At 42.5% G+C, this 22,660-nt stretch overlaps 1 protein-coding gene across 2 annotated transcripts in view; it reads right to left on the bottom strand.

The window, feature by feature from the left end:
• The window catches only part of SMARCAL1 (SNF2 related chromatin remodeling annealing helicase 1), a 42,347-nt gene extending 20,041 nt beyond the window's left edge, over positions 1-22,306 (bottom strand). Inside the window, exons 1-9 of one of the 2 annotated variants that reach the window (XM_005153831.3) lie at positions 22,251-22,306; positions 20,405-21,311; positions 19,692-19,742; positions 16,667-16,927; positions 15,469-15,519; positions 9,597-9,777; positions 8,493-8,643; positions 5,695-5,853; positions 3,841-3,906 (exon numbers count right to left, since the gene is read on the bottom strand). In XM_005153831.3, the coding sequence (XP_005153888.1) occupies positions 3,841-3,906; positions 5,695-5,853; positions 8,493-8,643; positions 9,597-9,777; positions 15,469-15,519; positions 16,667-16,927; positions 19,692-19,742; positions 20,405-21,245 (1,761 nt within the window). In that variant the 5' untranslated portion in view covers positions 21,246-21,311; positions 22,251-22,306. The remainder of the gene's footprint in view (positions 1-3,840; positions 3,907-5,694; positions 5,854-8,492; positions 8,644-9,596; positions 9,778-15,468; positions 15,520-16,666; positions 16,928-19,691; positions 19,743-20,404; positions 21,312-22,250) is intronic. The other variant, XM_031053401.2, reaches the window with a different exon arrangement.
• Positions 22,307-22,660: the final 354 nt, after the last annotated feature.

Below are 22,660 nucleotides of genomic sequence, written 5' to 3'. Positions count from 1 at the left end.
CAGCTTTGGTTACAGCACTGGCATGGCTGCATACTGTCACCTTAAGCTAGACACTGAGGTGCTAGAAGCAGCATACCAATCAAGGAGTGACCTATGGATACATGTTTTCTTGGTCTCTTCCAAGAGCCCCAGTACTGATCTAATCCTTTTAACCTAAAGAAGACAAAAGCAAGAATATTCTCCCCTAGCAGCATGTTTCCATGTTTATCAATGTTTTCTATTTAATAATCTCAAAGTGCCATGTAAAATACTGAAAATACTCAATTTTTACTGCATTGACTATTTACTAAAAAGATGACACAGTACAGTTGTTAAATCCAGTATTCAAATGATGAAAATGCCTCATATTTTGGCAGTCATTCAAATACGAAAGCACTGCTGTGACGTGCTGTGCCAATAGTGAACACAGCATCACTCACTAGTACTTGAAGATAAAGCTGCCAAAGGGACTAGTTTTAAAGGAAAACACCTGTGTTGGAAAACAAGGAGGGCAAAGGAGTAGCTATTACAGCAAATACTCACTTTAGAAGTTATAGTCAGCAAGCAGAATAAAGTTTACCTCAACATCTACCTTGAACTACCTGGTGCTGTATGCTGTTTACAGGTGAGATAATGCATGACATGAACACAAAAATCTTATGCTTTCAGAACACTGAAATTCAGTTTCAGAAACACCAGTTCTCAATTCTTTAAGCCCAGTGATGTGGCAGCATAGAATCATAGAATAGTTTGGGTTGGAAAGGACTGTAAGATCATCTAGTTCCACGCCCCTGCCAAGGACAGGGACACCTCACACTAAACCATATCACCCAAGGTTTCATCCAACCTGGTCTTGAACACTGCCAGGGATGGAGCATTCACTGCCTCCCTGGGCAACCCATTCCAGTACCTCACCACCCTAACAGGAAAGAATTTCTTCCTTATATCCAGTCTAAACCTCTGCTGTTTAAGTTTCAACCCATTACCCCTTGTCCTATCACTACAGTCCCTGATGAAAAGTCCCGCTCCAGCATCTTTATAGGCCCCCTTCAGATACTGGAAGGCTGCTATGAGGTCTCCATGCAGCCTTCTCTTCTCCAAGCTGAACAGCCCCAACTTTCTCAGCCTGTCTTCATATGGGAGGTGCTCCAGTCCCCTGATCATCCTCGTGGCCCTCCTCTGGACTTGTTCCAAGAGTTCCATGTCCTTTTTAGGTTGAGGACACCAGAACTGCACACAATACTCCAAGTGAGGTCTCATGAGAGCAGAGTAGAGGAGCAGGATCACCTCCTTCGACCTGCAGATTACGGTTCTTTTGATGCAACCCAGAATACGGTTGGCTTTCTGGGCTGTAAGCGTACACTGAAGCCGGCTCATGTTCAGTTTCTCATTGGCCAACACTCCCAAGTCCTTCTCCACAGGGCTGCTCTGAATCTCTTCTCTGCCCAACCTGTAGCTGTGCCTGGGATTGCTCCGACCCAGGTGTAGGACCTTGCACTTGGCAAGGCTAAACTTCATAAGGTTGGCATCAGCCCACCTCACAATCATGTTAAGGTCCCTCTGAATGGCATTCCTTCCCTCTAGCATATCAACAGAACCACACAGCTTGGTGTCATTGACAAACTTGCTGAGGGCACACTCAATCCCACTGTCCACGTCAGCAACAAAGATGTTAAACAAGACCCGTCCCAACACCAATCCCTGAGGGACACCACTTGTTACTGGTCTCCAGCCAGACACTGAACTGTTGACCACAACTCTTTGACTGCCACCATCCAGCCAGTTCTTTATCCACCAAGTGGTCCACCTATCAAATTGATGTCTCTCCAATTTAGAGACAAGGATGTCATGTGGGACAGTGTCAAACGCTTTGCACAAGTCCAGGTAGATGACGTCAACTGCTCCACCCCTGTCCATCACTTTTGTAGCCCTGTCATAGAAGGCCACCAAATTGGTCAGGCAGGATTTCCCCTTAGTGAAGCCATGCTGGCTGTCACCAAGCACTTTGTTGTTTTTCATGTGCCCTAGCATGCCTTCCAGGAGAATCTGCTCCCAGATTTTGCCAGGCACAGAGGTGAGACTGACTGGTCTGTAATTCCCTGGGTCATCCATTTTCCCTTTCTTGAAAATGGGGGTTATATTTCCCTTTTTCCAGTCATCAGGAACTTCACCTGACTGCCATGATTTTTCAAATATGATGGCCAGTGGCTTTGCAATTTCATTCACCAGCTCCTTCAGGACCCGCGGATGGATTTCATCAGGTCACATGGACTTGAGCATATTCAGGTTCTTAAGATGGTCTCGAACCAGATCCTCTCGTACAGTGGGCCCAAGGTTTAGATTTTCACAGTCCCTGCGTCCGCCTTCCAAGACTTGGGTGCTGCGGTCAGAGCCTTTGCAGTGAAGCCCGAGGCAAAGAAGTCATTCAAACCTCAGCCTTCTCCAAATCCTGTGTAGCCAGTTCTCCCGAAAGCTTCCAGAGGGGGCCTATGCTGTCCCTAGTCTTTAGCCGCTACATACCTATAAAATCCCTTCCTGTTATCCTTAACATCCCTAGCCAAGTTTAGCTCCAGTTGGGCCTTGGCTTTCCTAACTTAGTCCCTAATTCCCGGACAACATCCCTGTATTCATCCCAGTCCACCTGTCCTTGCTTCCAAAACTGTAACTTCTCAGTAAGTGCATAAAGGAAATTAACCTCTGCCTAACAGCTGCCATTTTTCATTTTCATATCTTTTAGCCTGAAAACAATTTTGACAAGCTGATCCTTACAAAGCTACTAGTAGGAAAGGATGAGACCACTTTTTGAGCATTTTGTAAAGAGATGAATTTTCCCCCTTGAGGAATTTCCTCCAATGAGGTTATTTTCCACCATTTTCAGATATACACTCTAATTATTGTAATTCAAACTACTCATAAAATTGGACCTCCTACTTAAGTTTCCAAACATTACAAGCCTGAAGTGATATGAAAGCCAAGAGAAGAGTCAGGCCTTTAAAGGGAACAATGAAGCTATTCAAGGACAACCACCTTCAGCTTGCCATTAAGAATCTTTCATATAAAAGTAGGTTGCAATAAAGCCATCAGAGATCAAATCTCTTTATACACACTTGCTGATAATTGCTGAAGAGGAATTGCATTTACCTTGGTCTAATGTACATGTTCTAATACTCTGTAGTATCTAGAAACTACTGGTAACTTTAATCTGCTAAAGGCTACAAGGGAGACACTGATTCTTTGATCCCAGGACAACAAGTAGACATGAAAATCTAGATTTCTCCTGTTACTGCATAATTGAATATTGACTCCTTCCTGTGGGCCACTTGTCTTGCTAACCCCACATTTTGCCATTTCCTACTAGCTCTATACATTTAACCAGCAGGAGTGGTCCTGAACCCCAGCCACACAAATTCACTGAATGCTTGCAGGAACAGAGCAAAGACGTAAACCAAACCCAAGGAACAAACCTGTGTAATGTCACTTTGATATATAGCAGCAATTTGTGCTTTGAGAAGTAACTGATAGTAATTATTAAACAAGCTACATTGACACTACTATTCTTTCTGCTCTCCCTGAACACATCCAGGAAGTTTTCACATCCAGTAAGATATTCCCTTTTTCCCATCACCATAAAACTCATCGGCGGCAGTACTTCTGAGGTTCTTTTGTTAGGTTTTACTATCAAACATTTGTATGGAAACAAGTGACTAAGCCAGAGACAAATTTTGCTCTGTGATCTACATTACAGGGATTTCCACTTGTGCAACAGAACTCATCTGCTGGCTCCTAAACCTGGTAAATGGAGCAACACTGCTTTGGGAGCCTGACCTTAGCTGTTGGAGGTTTAGCACCCAGAATACGCACCTTGAGTAGAGGCATGGCAGCCCGGCATCGTGCAGTTTTTATGTTCTTTAAGAAATGAGATTCATCCTGAAACAAAACAAGCATGAAAGTGAAGACAGTTCTGAGCCATAGTCCAACTGCAGGCTACCGGAGAAATTCCCAGTATTCTCTGGTATCTAATATTTCAAGCTTATCATCCCAGAGGATATTTCAAGCACTGGGATAGCCATATCAAATCCTAAATGAAAAGACAGCATGGGGAATAGCAGGCTTTCCTACATTCAAACCCACACTGGCAAGCAAACAGCACAGAAATCAAACCTTAAGGCTATGAATCTCAAATGACCAGATACAAGTGAGCAGAGGAGGCTGGAGAGGGAAGGAGAAACAGGAACATTATTTCTACCACCAATACTCATTTGTCTCTGTGTGTTCTTTAAATGCAGAAAATATAGGAGGCTTATACAGTGCCAATTCCCTAAATAAGGGGTTAACGAAAATTATGAGAGGGGAAAAAAAAAGAAATTTAATTAGGATCCAACTGTTCTGCTGATAGGGCTCACCAGGTGGATAACAACCTCCTGCTTGAGATATCACCCCCAGACAGACTTCATTTCTACTGCTGTAGCAAAGCAGAACTTAGACACAAAAAGTAGTCGGTGACCTCTAAGGGTACATTTTCATCTTTACACTTGTGGATGAGCATGTGACCATGCATGAAAAGACAACACAACTGGTTAGCCTCTCAGGCACTGCCTTCTCCCTCCTGATTAACAAATAAGCTACATTAATGTTCCCAGACATCAAAAGAAGACTGTGAGAAAAAGCAGGGAAGCTCAGCACTCAGTAAGACTACTCTCATCTGTAAAAGTATATACAGGTCCAAATTTGACTGCATAAACACACAGAAAGGACATCTGCCATCTCACAGTTTCAGGGCACTAGTCCTAGAGCCCAAGTCCTTCAGTCCCAGCACCAACATGTGAAAGTAACAATTCACATTTCCACCCTGACAGAATGGCTTGTCAGGGAGTGGGCAGGGGAAAAAATAAAAATGGAGGGGGGCGGGAATCAATTCCCCCATAAGTAGTTTGATCTCCAGAGAACTCCATCTATTCCCACATTCCCTTCTGATGATGAGAAACAAAAGGATTATTACATTCTAATTGTCATGATCTTAGGGACAGGTGCATATGTATGCTGAAAACTAGACTGAGAACATCAAACACTCACAGTAAGCTACAAATATGCTTCTGCTCTCTATCGGTCCAAGCTGAATTTGAAACACTAGATGTTTTGAATTTCTAAGTAACAAATCTAGAAAAATGCACTTTATCATGGCTCTGTAAAAGGCTAAATAATGGATTTAAAAGTAATTTACAAAAGAAATTATACAAATGATCAAAGAAGGCTTAATGCATATTTTCAGTGGAACACAAGCAAAGGGAGGGTTTTTTATGCTTTATCCACATACTTGATGTTGAGATGTTATCTGGTTTACTGGATAAACACTAACACCACCCTAAAATCCAATCACCTTAAAAGATACAATTCCAAGAATCCTGTATTGAAGCACCACATTAAATACCGTTCTTTCCAGCAGAGGACATGCCCAATCATAATGTAATCAGAGGGGCACCATAAAAAGTAAGAGAAAACACAGCTCCAGAAATCATAAATTAATAACTCTACTGGTTACCTCAAAAGGTTTCAGGGAAACCTCCTACTTCTACTCATGAAGCTATGATCACAGCCCCAATTATGAGTCAGTTTCAGTCTTAAATAAGGCCTGCTTTACACTTCCCCATTGTACAACACAAAGGTCACCCCATCTGCAGCATACAATTAACTTCAAAATTTTAGTGTACCACTTACAATAATAACTACTTGGAAAGTTCTCTGAAGTTGCTTGTCCATCTTGCTGAGGAGGTCAAAGCTGACAATATTGATCAAGCCTGCTGTTAGGTTGTCTTTGCCAGTCACTATGACATTGGTACTACCTGGACTCAAGGACGGAAGCCACCTGTGAAATGCCTGGAGGAAGAGGAAAGCAATTAATTGTGTTTTGGTGCTTATGTTCTCTGTCAGGATCCCAAAGCATTCCACAAAGCATTCTTAGAAATGCTTAGAACATGGAGCCACCCCACCCACCATTAGACATCAACTTGGAGCGCAGTAAGGATAAACAGTCTCTCCAAGGAGACAACCCTACTAGTGGGAAGAACAAAACTATAAGGCCAAATCTATCTTCCATAGCTAGGAAGGCTCAAACATGCCCTATTCTTCCCTCTTACTGAAAACCAAAATCTGATCTGTAATAGGAGTTTGCATAACCTCCTGACAATGTTACCTGTTTTGCTCAGAGCCAGAGACAGCGACAACTACTAACAGGGAAATTCAGTTTTCCCACTAAACAGCAAACTCAGGCTGTGAAGCACAAACTTTTAAGTGGTAAACACCTCTCACTATAGCAATGTTTACTCCACAGTGAGGATGAAGTACAACTCATCCAGATCGACAAAAAATCATCCACTACCTCTCCTTAAAGCATCTATAAAAAATACCCCAAGCAAACAAACAAAATTAAAAGGTCAAATTGACAACACACCAGCTGCTCTATGATAGCAGCTGAAATACATGTATCATTCAAATCAACCTCTTGAAATGCTCCAAACACCAGAGCAAGATATCCTCCCCCAAACCCATCTGTTAGCTACTGAGCAACCACCATTTCCCTTGTTATTGTGTCCCAAATGACACCAGCCTCTCTGCATCATTTGAGTTCTGCTGATGTTGCTCTGCAGAGAAAGGCTAGGGCTTCAGCAATCAGGATCTGCTTCCCTTTAGGAAAAAGGTATCCAAGTGGTGATGAGAAATGGCATCTCTGCCTCTAGGCCCTTCACTTGTGAAAGTCCCCCAAGTATCATTCTTCTCTTCTGTTCAATAACCACATGCAGCAGCCAGAGGAGTTAAAAGTGAGCTTCTCACATTTCTCAGTATGTGAGAAACTAACAATTAACTATTCTTCACCACTTACGGCAAGCACCACAACAAAAAATGGGCCAACAAGTGGACAAAGTTAAATCCCAACCAAAAACTATGTGACTAACACTAAGACAAAACTTAAAAGACAAATGTGGCAGCAACACGAAAGTATATGAAAGCTTTTAGCTGTACTGCCCTCTCCTTTTATGAAGGCACATGGCTAGTTCACACCATAAAAGTGACCCTGTATTTATTACTTCATGTTGACCTCTGCCCACAAGAACTGCTTTGAAATTGCTCTGAAGATTAATTATTCAAGTTCCACTGCCAAACTCTGAATGTGCATGGCTGCAGTACTTCTCATCCGGAGTACTTGACATTGTCCTGCCAGCTTCCTATAGCACTTTGAACATAAAGGCTCCCAGTGGCCTGAGCCCAGAAAGCCAAAATAAAATGCTAACAACTCTGAGATCAAGACAATTTCTGGCAATTCAGCTCCAGAGACACCACAAAACCTTCTACTATTATGGTAAAACACAGGTATACAACAATGGACAGAGTAGACAATAATGAACTCCACCTTCTTCCACTGTCTGTGACACACATTAGTTAGACTTGCATCTTTCACATTCACACAACGCAACAACACAACTCATTCTAAAGCAAACGTCCTAACAAAACATCTCCTACAACAGCCTCCTGGGAGTAGGTGAAGGAAGCATGCCCAGTACTTCAGGAAACCAGGGCCCAGATTGTTACCAGTAGGTATTCCACAGAAGCCTTGAATTTACATGTTGACCCAGAGGTCTACAAGCCTTTGAAATATCAAACATGATAAGCATCACTTCTTTGTTCAGAAAACAATTTTCTTTTCCTGTTGCCCAACATTTGGTTGCACTACTGGACATAAAACCAAACACTAAGATGTTCTAACAACCTGCTACAGCACAAAACCAGCAAATCCCTAGCAATACACTTCTCATCAATGCAACATTCCAAGGAAAGCTAAACTCCCACCCCCTCTTGCTCAGGCATGAAATTACTGACCTAAAATCTTGGCTCACCTTTTTCTCCCATAGTGAACATCTCACTAGCCTATGGCAACCCAACAGTCTCAGTGTAAAAGTCATTATAATAATTTATTTCAAGATATATTTCCCAACTATGCAAGCTTTCTTGGGCTTCTGATCAATACTAATAAAGGACTCAGAGGGGTCAGCAGCACACAGTGGATAAGCCAAAAGATATTATGACACTTAATGATGATAATGGAGCCTCTTCAACAAAGAGGAGAATCCCAGCATCTGGGCTTCTGTTCCAGCCAAGGGACTGGCAAATACTACTATGAAGGACTTGAATACAACAGAGAATTGCTTGAATGCAATTACTGTCTTTGGCACTGATGAGTAGAACACCTCATTAGAGCCAGCTGACTTGCGTGAGCTAAGTTAACAGAGGATCAGGGAGATACTTTCTCTAGATGTCCCTGTTTCCAACAGATCATCTGGACCACAAAATCGGCCAATAAAAACAAATACGCGTATACAATACAGTCAGTGCCATGCAATTCCCCTCTCCCTGCCTTAACACACATCTTTTTAAAATTTTAACTTATACAGAGTACAACACAGCACAACCATCACACATGCCCTCTAGCAGCCACCTGCGCACACTCAAGCTCACGGTACCTCTGCCCATGTAAACCTCACAGAAGATGGAGTCACCACCAGCAAGGGCCATTCCTTCTGGTAATACGCAGCAATGCAGATCGCCTGGAGAGTCTTGCCCAAGCCCATGTCATCCGCAATAAGTAAACGACCGTTTCTTAAAATTGCAAAACTGGGGAAAAGAGAGAGGGGAATTAACTAAGAGTTAAGAACTGGATTACTATGTGTCATGGCAGCCAACATGAGCACAACTCATCACCAAGCTTATAACATGGATCACCTGGAAGTGATCTGGGTTCTTCAGTAAACCTGGAGCTCTTCCCTTAGTCTTAACACAAGTGAGCAATTCTCACAAACCTCTCAAACTTGAAAGCTCCTCAACAGTGGCTCAACCCAATCTTTAGAGACTTTGATTTCATGAGCAGTCATCTCAAGATCTACAGTTATTTAAAGGGCATTCTTTCCACGATATTACTCATATTCTGTCCCAGAGCTCATCCTGGCTGAGCTAAGAAAATATTAATAACAATGCCCTTTTAACACTAATAAGTACAGGCTTTTGTGGACTGCACCTTGAAGTCAACAACTAATGACCATATGTGATGGGGACAGGGCCATTTAAAAGTTTATCTCTACATACAATTAGCCACTTTAAATCTTCCAGTGCCTGGGTCCCATTTGCTGGCACTTTCCCATGTGCAGTTATTATTAAAAAAAAAAAAACAAGAGATGCACTTGGAAAAAAAAGAAACACAAAAACCAACCAAAAAACGATGACCTTAAAACATAAAAAAATCATATGACAATTAGGCACACACTGAATCACCAGAGGGAGATCAGAAATGTATCATTTGAAAAATTTTATGAGACTAACAAAATGACTCATGATGAAGAATTCTAGGTAGAAACAGAATAGATGTGTCACTCAAAATAAATCCACAACACCCCAATAAAACAAACCATACCACGCCAAATAACCAAGAGCCCTGAGCAACAGAGCATAACAGTCCAAGACTCTGAGGTAATGCTGAACCCTCCATAAAAGAGAATTTAGTCTGGGTACCAATGAAGAGTACATAATTCTAGGCAAGGACTAGCTCTTAATAGCATGCAAAAAGGACATACTTCACACCTTCCCGTTGAAAGGGCATGAGGCTCTTCACAATTTTGGAGTCCACTACTGAAAGGTCAGCATCAGGAACATCTGTCTGTGATGTAGTTCTCTGTATTTGAGCAGCAAAGGCCTGTATCACTGCCTCTGGCAGTGGCTCCACTTCTACTGACACAAGGCTCTGTAATACTTCCACTGCAAAGAACAAAGCATTTTATTATCAGAAAGGGGCAACATATGCACAACTTACATTATGGATGTTAGGGAACACCCTCAGCCTCATTAACAATATTATTTCCTACCCTGAAACAGCTCAAGAAAGTACTGCATCACGCACAGGTGTTGACCTAGCCTCTTCCCTAAAGTCTTTTTCAGAGTCACATGATGAATCACATCTCCTCCCCATATATTTAGATTTGGTTATAAAAAAAACCCAAACCCTGAGTCTGATGCCATCATTCAGAGATGACTGCTACTAATACAGCTGGAGCTGGATTATTCACACTGAGTGCAGCTTAGGGCACACTATACTCATAAATAAAAGTATTGATTTGAACAAAAGAGCTGCTGAAACCTAGAAGGCAGGGGCATCTTTATCCTGAACTTGGGATTATGCATGAAACACCTATGAGGTCTCCACTGTCTCTGAGTGATCAGGAGTGACCCGAGACACAGTTACCTAAAGAATATCATACAACATCAGCTTTGAAACTCTCTTCTCAAATTCACACAGGTTTGGCTCTGTCTCCACTTTATGACCCCTCTTTTACTACATTTGGATAAGAAAACAGAAAGCACCTCAAGACTCAGAGAAACTAGTTCTGTAACACCATCAGCAGCACTGACAACCATCCTTCAGGGACAGAGCAACAACAGCAACTCCCTGCTGAGTTATTATCCACTGCTGTTCTCTTGGACTGGAGTAGCTTGCAAGCCAGAACCAGCCCACAGGCAGTCACTTGAGCTCCTCACCAGCATTGTTGTTTCAGCCATGGAGCCTCTCAGTTTTATCTACAGCATGAAGCCTTCCCAATCAAACTAAAGAGATCCCCAGCCTCCATTATGCAAAGACCTTGGGCCTTCATCTTTTCAACCCATGCATCACAACAAGCAGAGCATCAGAGTAACTCTCCTAGACAACTTTATTTCAGTCCCCTCCTGCCACCTATATCCCATCCCAGAAAGATAGAAGTGTTTCTTTTTAATCCAACAACAAATTTTTATGAAAACAAATACCAGTTTAAAACATGCAGTGATTTGGGATGAGGAAAACAGGTTTAACAATCAATCTTTGACCACTGACTGAGAAATAAGAGACACCCCTACACTAGGAACCCAAATACATGTGCAAAGATCCTTTACTGCAGGAAGCAACTCTTTTTTTTTAGTGGTTGGTTTGTGTATGAAGTCAGAAAGACATAAAACAACTATTTGCAAAAATAACTGAAACAAAAATTCACTATACCAGCTGTAAATGCACCTCCAGAATCCAGTTAAGTATTTTTATTTCAGCTATCTCCAAGAGGAAAGCAGCAGGATGGACCCCTGCCATATGAAAGGGGAAAGCAATTCCAAGAAATATCCATATGAAAAGATTTCAATTTGTGGTTGGGCAACAACCAAACTTTTTAAACTCTCCAGTTTAATTTATACTTCCTCAACAGCAGGAATTCTCTCCACCCGAAGTGCAGCACAAGCTTGTTATTACACTCACAGACCGAGCTATGTGTTAGCATAATTGCTACAATTTGCTCACTGATAATTCTGTTGCTATTGTTCTGTACATGAGCTGGGAGAGTGATTAAGATGTATCTGCCACCAGCATGATTCATCCCACAGACATTTTTTACTGAAGTGACCTTTACATAAAGATGACTGAGCAACTAGGCAGAGACATTAACCTCCGCAAACAGTTACCAGCCAACAGATCTCTCTGCTGGAAATGGCAACCAGCCTTTAAAATTTTTTTTATTTTGATGTAGGTAAACAAACAGGCACAAAGCAAATGCTGTTCCTCAAAAAGGCATGTGCCAGAAGCCTCAAATGCCCTCACAAATTACACCCTGCAAAAAGATTTAAGACTTTTTTCCTTTCCTCGTATCTGTAGGATTCTGAATACTTCACATGGTGTATATGTATACAACTGCCAGCCACCATGGCTGAGAGAGTGACAGACTGGGAGATGATGGTTTGGTTCATACTGCCTACCACATGCTACAGGATCAGGCTTTACGGACATACAAAAGGCACTTATAGCAAATTGCGAGAGATCAGCAGCTCTGATGAAATCAGGGTCTGTCAGCATCCCAATCCTGGAGTTTCACAATAGCCACAACCAAAACACACTCACATGTTTTCAAGATCTGGCATTCCTACAAGGCCCTGCATTACATGCATCATAGGAGCATGCAGATATTCAATTATTAGATGCACTTCAGTATCGTGTGGACGCAGGAGCTCATGCTAGAGGAGAACTCTGAGCAACAGCATTTCAGCTCTGCAACACTTAGAAAGTGCGATGTGTGGAGCACCTTTCTTAGTATCTGCCTGAAGCTTACCCCAATCAAATTCTACAGCCACACAGCTTCACACAACAGCAAACACAGCAGGTCAACTGGGTTGATGTATAATATATATAAATTATATACATGTATAATATAAAAGAGCAAAGTGCTTGGTGACAGCCAGCATAGCTTTACTAGGGGAAAATCCTGCCTGACCAATTTGGTGGCCTTCTATGATGGGGCTACAAAAGTGATGGACAGGGGTGGAGCAGCTGACATCATCTACCTGGACTTGTGCAAAGCGTTCGACACTGTCCCACATGACATCCTTGTCTCTAAATAGGAGTGTCATCAATTTGATAGGTGGACCACTCGGCGGATAAAGAACTGGCTGGATGGTCGCACTCAAAGAGTTGTGGTCAACGGTTCAATGTCCGGCTGGAGATCAGTAACAAGTGGTGTCCCTCAGGGATCGGTGTTGGGACTGGTCTTGTTTAATATCTTTGACGCTGATATGGTGTCGTGGTTTAAACCAAAATCCGCACAGTTCGCTCACTCACTCCCCCCCTTGCTCCCCCAGGTCCCAGAGAGTTAGGAAGGAGAATCCAAAGAATGTAGCCCCCATGGATGGAGATAAGAACGGTTTAATAGCTAAGGGATAACATAAATCACTACTGCCACTACTACTACAAATAATAATGATACAGCAAACAACAAGTGAAGAGAATACAACACCTCACCAGCCACCGACCCATAACTCACTCCACCCTGCCCAGCAAAGCACCGCGTGCTACCTCCTCCATCTCCCCCCAGAGCTCCACCCTTCCAGCTTCCTCTCCCAGTTGCATCCTGGGCATCACGTGCTATGGTATGGAATACATCATTGGCTAGCCTGGGTCAGGTGTCCTGTCTCTCCTTCCTCCTGGCCTCCCCTACTCCCTGGCAGAGCACGTGCTCAGAAAAGGCCCTGAACAAAAGCACCCTCAAAACATGCTCGCTATCAAGCAACTGTTCCCAGCCCAGAAGTCAAAACACAGCACTGCACCAGCTACAAGAAGGAGAAAAATGACTGCTACAGCTGAACCCATGACACATGGACAATGGAATTGAGTGTGTCCTCAGCAAGTCTGCCGATGACACCAAGCTGGGTGGTTCAGTTGATACGCTAGAGGGAAGGAATGCCATTCAGAGGGACCTTGACACACTTGTGAGGTGGGCTGATGCCAACCTCATGAAGTTTAACCATGCCAACTGCAAGGTCCTACACCTGGGTCGGAGCAATCCCAGGCACAGCTACAGGTTGGGCAAAAAGGAAATTCATGGTAGTCCTGCGGAGAAGGACTTGGGGGTGTTAGTCAATGAGAAAATGAACATGAGCCAACAGTGAGCACTCACAGCCCAGAAAGCCAGCCCAAAGTATTCTGGGTTGCATCAAAAGAAGCGTGACCAGCAGGTCAAAGGAGGTGATCCTGCCCCTCTACTCTGCTCTCGTGAGACCTCACTTGGAGTATTGTGTGCGGTTCTGGTGTCCTCAGCATAAAAAGGACATGGTACTGTTAGAACAAGTCCAGAGGAGGCCACAAGGATGATCAGGTGACTGGAGCACCTCCCATATGAAGACAGGCTGAGAAAGTTGGGGCTGTTGAGCCTGGAGAAGTGAAGGCTGCATGGAGACCTCATAGCAGCCTTCCAGTATCTGAAGGGGGCCTACAGGGATGCTGGGGAGGGACTCTTCATTAGGGACTGTAGTGACAGGACAAGGGGTAATGGGTTGAAACTTAACCAGCAGAGGTTTAGACTGGATATAAGGAAGAAATTCTTTACTGTTAGGGTGGTGAGGTACTGGAATGGGTTGCCCAGGGAGGTAGTGAATGCTCCATTCCTGACAGTGTTCAAGACCAGGTTGGATGAAGCCTTGGGTGATATGGTTTAGTGTGAGGTGTCCCTGCCCATGGCAGGGGGGTTGGAACTAGATGATCTTGAGGTCCTTTCCAATCCTAACTATTATATGATTCTATGAATTATAATACTTAAGACTTCCATAATGCTATTCATTTCAAAGCACTCCATAAATGTAACTAAACATAAACTAAGCAGATGTGCTAGAAGCATGCTACTGAGACTGGATTATTCCTCAAAGTGGCATCCATTATCAAAAAACCAAAACCAAAACCCAACCAAACAAAAAAAACAACAAAACACAGCTCTTCATATTAGATCAGTGAGTCAGTTTCACCAGCATTACATAGATGCATAAAGGCAGGAGTCTAATGGTCAACTTCCATCAAGAAATGAACATTGTAGCAACACTATGTGCTTAGATCCAGGTGCAGGGGAAAATAAAATGCTCTTCTAAGATTTTTTTGCTAAGTTTTCTTTTAAGCATCCATCAACCACCTTCAAATAAATTTGGATTTCTATGAAATGTGAAATTTGAAATATGAAATTCTGCTTCAAGATGAAGGCCTCTGCTTCAAGCAGATCTGCACACTTCTGCAAGAGAAACAAGCAGCTCTTCTTACTTTCCTCAGAATCAACTCAGCTATGGAAGCAATCTGAATTCCAACCTGCCTTGTACAGCAAATAAAAACATAGCAGTTGTGTGCTGCCTGCAAAGCCATTACTACCAGCTGTAACACAGGAGGCTGAACAAAATCAGCCAGATAGCAACTAGACTTGCAACTGTGGATGAGCTGGTTGTTACAGAAATCATTTGACTTGAAAATCTAGCACTCTGACCTGAAACACAAAATGTGCTGTGAAATGAAATGAAATAGCACAATACCATGCAAACTGCTTAAAGAACTGGAAGTAAAACAGCCTGATATGTGTTTGTTTTCTATGCAAGTGGTACCTGTGCCAGTTTATGAACTGATATACCCACAAAAGGGAGTAATGCGGGCTGGCACTTGAGGGTAAGGACAGTGCAGCTAAAAGGAGTAAGACAGAATTTCTGTAAGGACAGGAAGGCTTGGCAGCCACCACAATGACCTCTTCAAATTTGGCAAATGGGAACAGAGGAATCCATTTTCCTGCACCTCGTTAGATCAAGTAGAGCTGCTGTATAAGTAATAAAAATAACTTTGTGACAGTAAATACATCCATGAGCTCTAAAAAACAGCACAGGAATTCAGTGCAGAATCTGACAAAAGAGAGACATCTTCCCAATGGTTCCCTAAAGGACTGCCATAAATAACACACATTTATAAAACTGTGAGTCTGGACAAACAGTGTAACTATCTGACAAAACAGGAAGACACCTGCTTCACAGTTCATTAGCAAATTATCTCCCCACAGTGAAAAGGCTTAGCCTGAGAAATTAAGTTAGGATTAATTTGCCTCCCCAGAAAATAGCCCTAGCCAGGAAAATGCAGCTACTCACTTAGTCTGGGATAGTCCTCCAGCAGGAAATTCCACTTTTTGGTGTTGCTATCTGCAATAGTTACAAACACTGTCATAAGTCTTTTTTAAAACACTGAATTCTCTGTCCCTAAGAACATGGCTATCCATCTATATCCTCTGCATTTCAGAACTGCTTTAAAAGAATTTTTACTTATCCAGCAATCAATTATCCTCTGTTTACTTTTACATTAAGCAGTTTGAAATACAATTAAAAGTATGAGCACACATCTAGAAGTGGTGGTATCACCCTAATGAACCTTTGCAAAAACCCACCTGCCCTAGGATTCTGGCAACCACTTTCTTTTCACTGCAAAAAAGGATGAAGAATGTGTGTGAAGGTTCTTATTTGTCAACCAACAAACTTTAGCTTCCGTCAGTAACACCACTGCTTTCAATTTTACCTCTGTATCTTACAAAGGATGTGCTCAGGATGGTACAGAGGAAATTCATCAATTCATCAATAACCAAAATATAACTTGAAGACTTGTCTGGTAGGTTTATCCCTGGGCAGCACCTGCCTACAACTTCTAGGGAAGGCAGAGTGAATTCAGTCAGCTAAAGACACAATGAGCCAGCTGGAGCCCTGCCCAAACAAGAACCCCAGGGTTTGTTCCCCATGCTTTTACTGACCTGCTGTGACACTGCACATGTCATCTCATTACTCTGTGCTTCAATTCCCACATTACAAGTGGAAAAAAATTTATTTCCCATTGAAATCTGAATGCCAACAGAAGCACTCTACAGTTCCACTTGCCCCAAAAATATCAGTAAAGCTGCTGGTAAACTTGATCTGCTCAGGCAGTCGCAGTCATTATACATCACAGAAAAAAGAAATATAGGAATGTCAAACTGCACTTGATGATAAAGACAAGAACTTATGCATGGTCTTCATACTGCTGGCAAATTATCAGCACATCCAACTTCAACAGTATATATAATTGTGCTGAGTCCTGAAGTATCACTTTGGCCCAGAAGAGTACATGTTCTGCCATGGAGTGCAGAACACAGATATAGCACTATGCCATAACTATGGGAGCTCAAAATCTTCACCAAAGCATAGCCTCTTATGTTCTTTTAGAGGGATGTACTCTTATAATTTCTTCTCTGAAGTGTTCACAGGATTCCAAAAGCAGCCCAAACAATGTAATTAGAATAAAGCAGAAACAACAGAGACTCACCATAATTTCTGGAACCCATCTGTTTGAACACTCCAATTACTTCTGCAGAATACCCAATATCAACCTCAAACCGCAAGCGAGAGATCAGCACACACTTCCCTTTGACACAGGCTGAGGGTTTCTTCCAGTTCTTATACATCTTTGAGAGGGATTTCACATCAATCCTATTGCCAGCAAAACAAGAGCCTGATGCCAAGCCAACTGCATTTACTCCTTCCAGTGGTGCCAGAATTACTGACGGAAGTTGATTTACTGCTTCCACTAGGGAGAAAAACACGAGATACAGAGAAAAGATTTAATAACAAAGAACACTGATGAACTAAAGATGCACAGGATGGTTTGGGAAGGTAAAGGCCAGGAGGATGACAAACAAATCATGTATCTTCAAGTTTAAAAGGCATGATGATTCCCTGCTTTCACTCACAGGGCTAAGGACTAGAGGGAGTGATGGCCTGGAGGAGCAGGTTGATGGAATTTTCCAGAGAGAATACAGCAGGGGCAGAAGGCATATATGACAGTAGGTGAACAAGGGCCTGTTCAGCACTGTCACTGTATTAGGCTCCCTATTGGCAATTCCAAAATGTCATTTATTAGGGCAGGGGAAGCAATCTGCAGATTTACATGAGCAGTAAATTATACACAGCCACACAGCATTTTCACTTATGATGTCACAGGGATAAGGGCATGGTGATCAATAGTACATGCCTTAAAAGATGGAAGGTTACTTCTGCAAACAGCAAAGGAGAAAGATCTAAAAGTATTTGCCTCCTGTCTCATGTCAGTGTCTGATATGCAACCTCATCTAGGAGGACTGCTGTATGGTCACTGTCCTTTAGGAAGGATATCAGGAAGGAATCTAGTCCAAACTCCTAAACCTCCCTTGTTAAAATTTAAGTCCATAACCCTGTATTCTACTGTGTCTTAGAGTTAGACTTTTACTTCCCCCCAGTCATCTGCCCTCCAATCTTACTGCTGACTAGCAACCACCTCTGTCATGATGCTGGGGCATGGGGAGAGAGGGGACACAGCATTTTACAGCTGTTAGCCCGAAACCACAGCTATCCACACTAGTAAACATTCCACTTCTCCCTGTGTTCTTCTGCCAATCTACAGACATATGCTTATTATTATTATTATTATTGCAGCCAAACTGTGATAGTTAAGAATCTTTTTTTTTCTTCTATTTTTACAGCATCAAATAATGAAATTCATCCCCAAGACTCCAACTCATAGGTACTACAGTAAAACAAAGATTCATGAACATCTCTAGTCCATTAGACTCAAAAGCAAGGGACCCCTAAGCACATGTATTTGTAGAGAGAAGCAATCTTCCCTATCAGGTAGCTTTTTAGCATAAAACCAGTTCTTTCAACATTAAGCTGCACATCATGATCCACTCTGCTTCTTTTTAAACAGTCCAGCTTACTGATACGCAACAAAAACATACAAAATCTAAGTTCAGCAGGTAAGATTTGAAAAGGGAAAAAAAGGAAGAAATAAATTCAGACACTTTCTTCCTAAACAGAAATAAATAAATAAACCATTTGGACTTAACTTTATTTACATTTAACTTTATTTAAAAATAATAACTGACTTCCAGAAAAAACTCAAACATTTGAGATTTATACTCCAAAGAAAAAATTTAAGAAATCAAAGTGAAACTAACTTTTAAAGTAGAGGACTAGGAAGCCACCAATTTATACTTTCTACTCCCACTGCATCAAGTAAAAGATTTTAGATGTGATGTAGCATTACACAGTTAGATATCACCTCTACAACAAATACTGAAATTGTAAAAAAAAACCAACAAAAAACAAACCATAAAAAAACAGATCCAAATAAAAAAACAAAACAAAACCAAACTTTTTTTTACTCTTTTATTTCAACATCATTTTCTAAGTTTGACTACATGTTTAATTATTTATAGGACAAAAAAATGAATGTAGTACAGGATAACACTATTCAGAAGAACAAAACTAACAGTAGGAACCTTTAAAATAATTGTTTTTACACTTACAGGTCTTCAAACCAAGGCCCTTTTAAGTCAGTTCCCTTTTTTCAGGGCATTTTTCTCCTGATATCATTGCTCAATGATGATCAGATACTGTCTTCACTTGTCAACGTGAACTTTCCAGAAAGAACTTATATTTGATAGCTTTAAGGAAAACCCCTGATTTCTAAAAAACATCCTCTTCTCCTGCAAGCTCCTTGTTGCAGTGACTTTGCTCTCATCTGTACGTGATACACTTCAAGCAAATCAGCAGCACTTAAATTATAAATGTGTGGCAACCCACACGGGAAGCTAAAATACCAGCACTCAACTGTGGGTTTTTCAAAGTGCTCAACTCAGGCCTAATTCTGTTCCCACTGAAATCAATAGTGATTTATCACTCACTTCAATACAATATGCTTTTGAAAAACTCACCTGAAATGTTTGCCTCTATCATCTCTCAATCTTTCCAGAACAAAATGACAGGAGAGAAAGACCATACTTGGTATGCCAAAAAAAGGCAAATCCATTTTCAAGCTCACTCAAAGCCCTAAGAAATTACTCTTTTTCCTTTTCTGACACCCAAATTAACAAGAAAATATGTCTGTTCTGTGGTTTGTTTGGGGTTTTTGTTGTTTGTGGGTTTTTTTTTAAAGAGCTGTTTAGAAAGACAATACAGGAATAGGCCTAGAAATTTAGCATCAGCAAGTAGAACACAGTTCTCAATACAGATTCATATGAAGTATTTGCACAGTAGGTATTTTTCCTACTATCAGACTTGTTGGACACTGGAAAATTCAGCAACATCAGAAAAAGTTAAATGTATGCTTGGTATTTATATTATGTGAAAAATTAAGTTATTTGTAATCAACTACAAAGTATCAGAAAAATGTTATGAGCTACATGCCTAAGAGATAGGCATTATGTTTGAGTAGCACTGGTTTTGTTACTCCAGACAATAACAAAACTAAATAATAATTATGGAAGACAGTGGAAGGGGATCAAGATTTGGATTCCTTTTTATCATTTACTTACTGAAACTGCTGTAATCTTTCAGGCTGAAATCCCATTTTTTCATATCAGGATCTAAAATAGGGCAGAATACAAATCATGTGGAGCAGGAAAAACATGGTGGTGTAAAACACTCATGCAAGGTAAGACAGAATTCAAGCTACTTATGCAAGCTTTTTTTTTACACACATCTGAAAAACAGTATGCTCAAGTTTACAGATACATGACACAAAAAAAAGCAATAGGGAATATCAATACTAAACCAAGAAGAATCAACAGCCATTCACATGGAGCAGCAACACATGGGAGAAACAGAAGTGGAATATAACAAAGGCAGCGAGAAAAGACCAGAAGCAAGCCAAAAGGTGGAGATTCCACTGCTCTCAGTAACCCAGTTAATAGAATCACCTCATCAACTCTGAACTACAGCTGTAGTGACCCATTTTCTCATACCAATTTAAGATAACTTCTTTCACTCCCAAAGGCTCCAAGCAGCTACTGTCACTACACTTCTTACAGCACTGTTCATAAAGCAGGGCCTCTAACATCTAGGCTAAATCCAAGCCCAAGCTACATATGCCCAGAATATCTTTCCTATTTCAGCTGTCTTTACTTTTCCAATCCTCATTTAATACGACATATTTTACCCCAGCAATAGCTACACTTCTAAGAGCATATAGAAACTACAGTTCCAGCAGATGCTGAACGTCAGATAACAGCAACCAACCAATTCTTACCATAGTTTTTGCTTGGTATCTTCTTAAACACTGCAATAAGTTCAGCATTATACCCTATTTCAATCTGAAATCGGTCTTCCCCATATTTCACGCATTTTCCTCTTGTAACGCTATTTCCTTTCTTGCAAGAGACAGCTTCAAAGGTAGAGCTTGTACAGCTGGTCAGCTTCTGCATCCTACCTCCTTCCCCTTCTCTTTCCTTTGGTCTCCTTGTGCTTAACAGCATTTCTGTATCACTCGGGTTGGCACTGCTTGGTGGTGTAACATATTTTATGGCAGATTTTTTCTGACTCTGTAAATCTTTACTACCATCAGGGTGCCCATTATCAATTAATCTGGGATGAGATGATTCCATAGAGGTTTTGAAAGCTGGGTAGCACTTGGACTGCTGGAATGTACCAGGATTAATTAAAGCCTGTTGTCCATGTTCCTGACCATCAGCATTCATGTAATGTTTATGGGAATAACTCAGAGAATTTGTGATCGTTGTAGGCTTAATGCCACTTGCTTGTTCCGAGTTCTCTGAACAATTCTTTTGTTGCTCTCCATGTGAACCAGCCATCTGTTGGTTTGCAGTGTAATGATTATAATCTTTCTGAAGACAGCTATTCTGCTCCACGGGACTGTTCGGATTCTGTTTGTGCTGGCTAATGAATCTGACATGATTGTTCTCTTCCTTCCAGCTTCCCTGATGGCCTGGACTCTGTTCTTTCACCTGAGGTCCAGCGAACCCCACGTGCCCACCTCTGTGGGCTGCCAACCTCTCTGCTCTCCTAGCCAAAGCCAACTGGCGGTTCTCTTCAATTCTTCTCTTTTGTTCCTCTGTAAGGCCTGATGACATCTTCAACAATTCAAACAATAAATCTGAATCAAAACTGCATCAGGAATTAATCACAGTCACATGTGTCTGTAAAAGACAGTAAAAAGAGACAGGCAGTTTCAATTGTGTTCCCCACAAACATGGTTATTGTATTGATAACTAAGTATTATTAACGACTATTACTGTAACTGATCCTACACAAAAACCCAATAGTACAGCAAAGCTGTAAGACCAATGCTGAGCCATTATCAGCAAGCAAATGCTGACAGCCACTGCTGGGGCTTTGCATGTCAGCTCCACATAGATAAAACATACAGAAAAAGGAGAAAATCCCTATTCTGCTACAGTTCTGAGCATGCTTCTCTGCAAATCCCAGCAGAACTGGTAAAATAGCCAAGGCACAGGAACACCCTGCACTGCAGGACCAGCCCTGCAAAGAGATGAAAGCAAAGCAATACATTTCTGTACAGCCTTGTGTGGAAGTGTTTCATATTTCTGGTACCTAAAAGCAAAGATGGGGAAACCCCTACCTTTCCTAATCACCTTCCAGTTCGTGGACATCTCACAATGTGTAGCAGATATATACTGAACCCCAAAGTGCAGAATCAGCTGCTGCCTTGAGAAAGGGCCACCCACAGACCAAAGTCACGCCGATAATAGCGAGGACCTGGCTCCCACCACCTCTCCCGGGTGCTGGCCTCACTCCATCTACTCCCTGCTCCGTGCCCCAAGCGGCTGCCCACCTTGCAGCACTGAAACCTATTTTCCTCATCACCCTATAAGAAGTGAGGCTCACCCCTTGCCCCGCTCCTTTCCCAGGCACCCGGCTCTCCTATCCAAAACTGCACTGAGGTCCCGGCCGCCTCCCCGCAGGCTGGGGCCCCCCACCATCCTCAAGCACCGCCGCTAGCACTGAGGCCAGGTTCCACGCCTGCTCCCTCCTGTCTCCCCGGAGCTCCACTACAGCCCGCGCTGGGCCCAGCCCCGGCCGGACCGCTCCCGCCCGCCAAAAGCCCGCGCACCCACCGGCTGGCAACGGCCAGGACCGCAGCCACAGGGTTCGCAGCCGCACAAACTACAACTCCCAGCAGAGCCCGCATTCCCGCCCGGCGGCGTCAAGCAGCCGCAGAGTGCGGCATGCAGGGAACCAAGGAGCTGCGCGCGGCGCGCTGGGCCCGCTGGGAAATGTAGTCTTCCCCTCCAGGCGCCATCTTAGGGTCTCTGGGAGCCCTCCCGCCACACTGTCGTCGAGGTTCGGCTCAAGCACACACGTTGTATGCAGGGGCCCTGTTGTCGGCCCCGGGCTGAGGTTCTGCCCTAGGCAGCACCCTGAGCTGCACGGGTAGGGCTGCGCTCCCTCACCAGCGGCTTCTGGTGTAGGGGGCATGATATGCCAGTGTGCATGGCTTTTAGATGGGTGACTATGAATAGGGAAT

This window comes from Melopsittacus undulatus, chromosome 4 (genome assembly GCF_012275295.1).
Source record: "Melopsittacus undulatus isolate bMelUnd1 chromosome 4, bMelUnd1.mat.Z, whole genome shotgun sequence".
In the NCBI taxonomy this organism is placed as follows: Eukaryota; Metazoa; Chordata; class Aves; order Psittaciformes; family Psittaculidae; genus Melopsittacus; species Melopsittacus undulatus.
The sequence above is the reverse complement of the archived record's forward strand: the minus strand, read 5'-3'. Positions and strand labels throughout refer to the sequence as shown.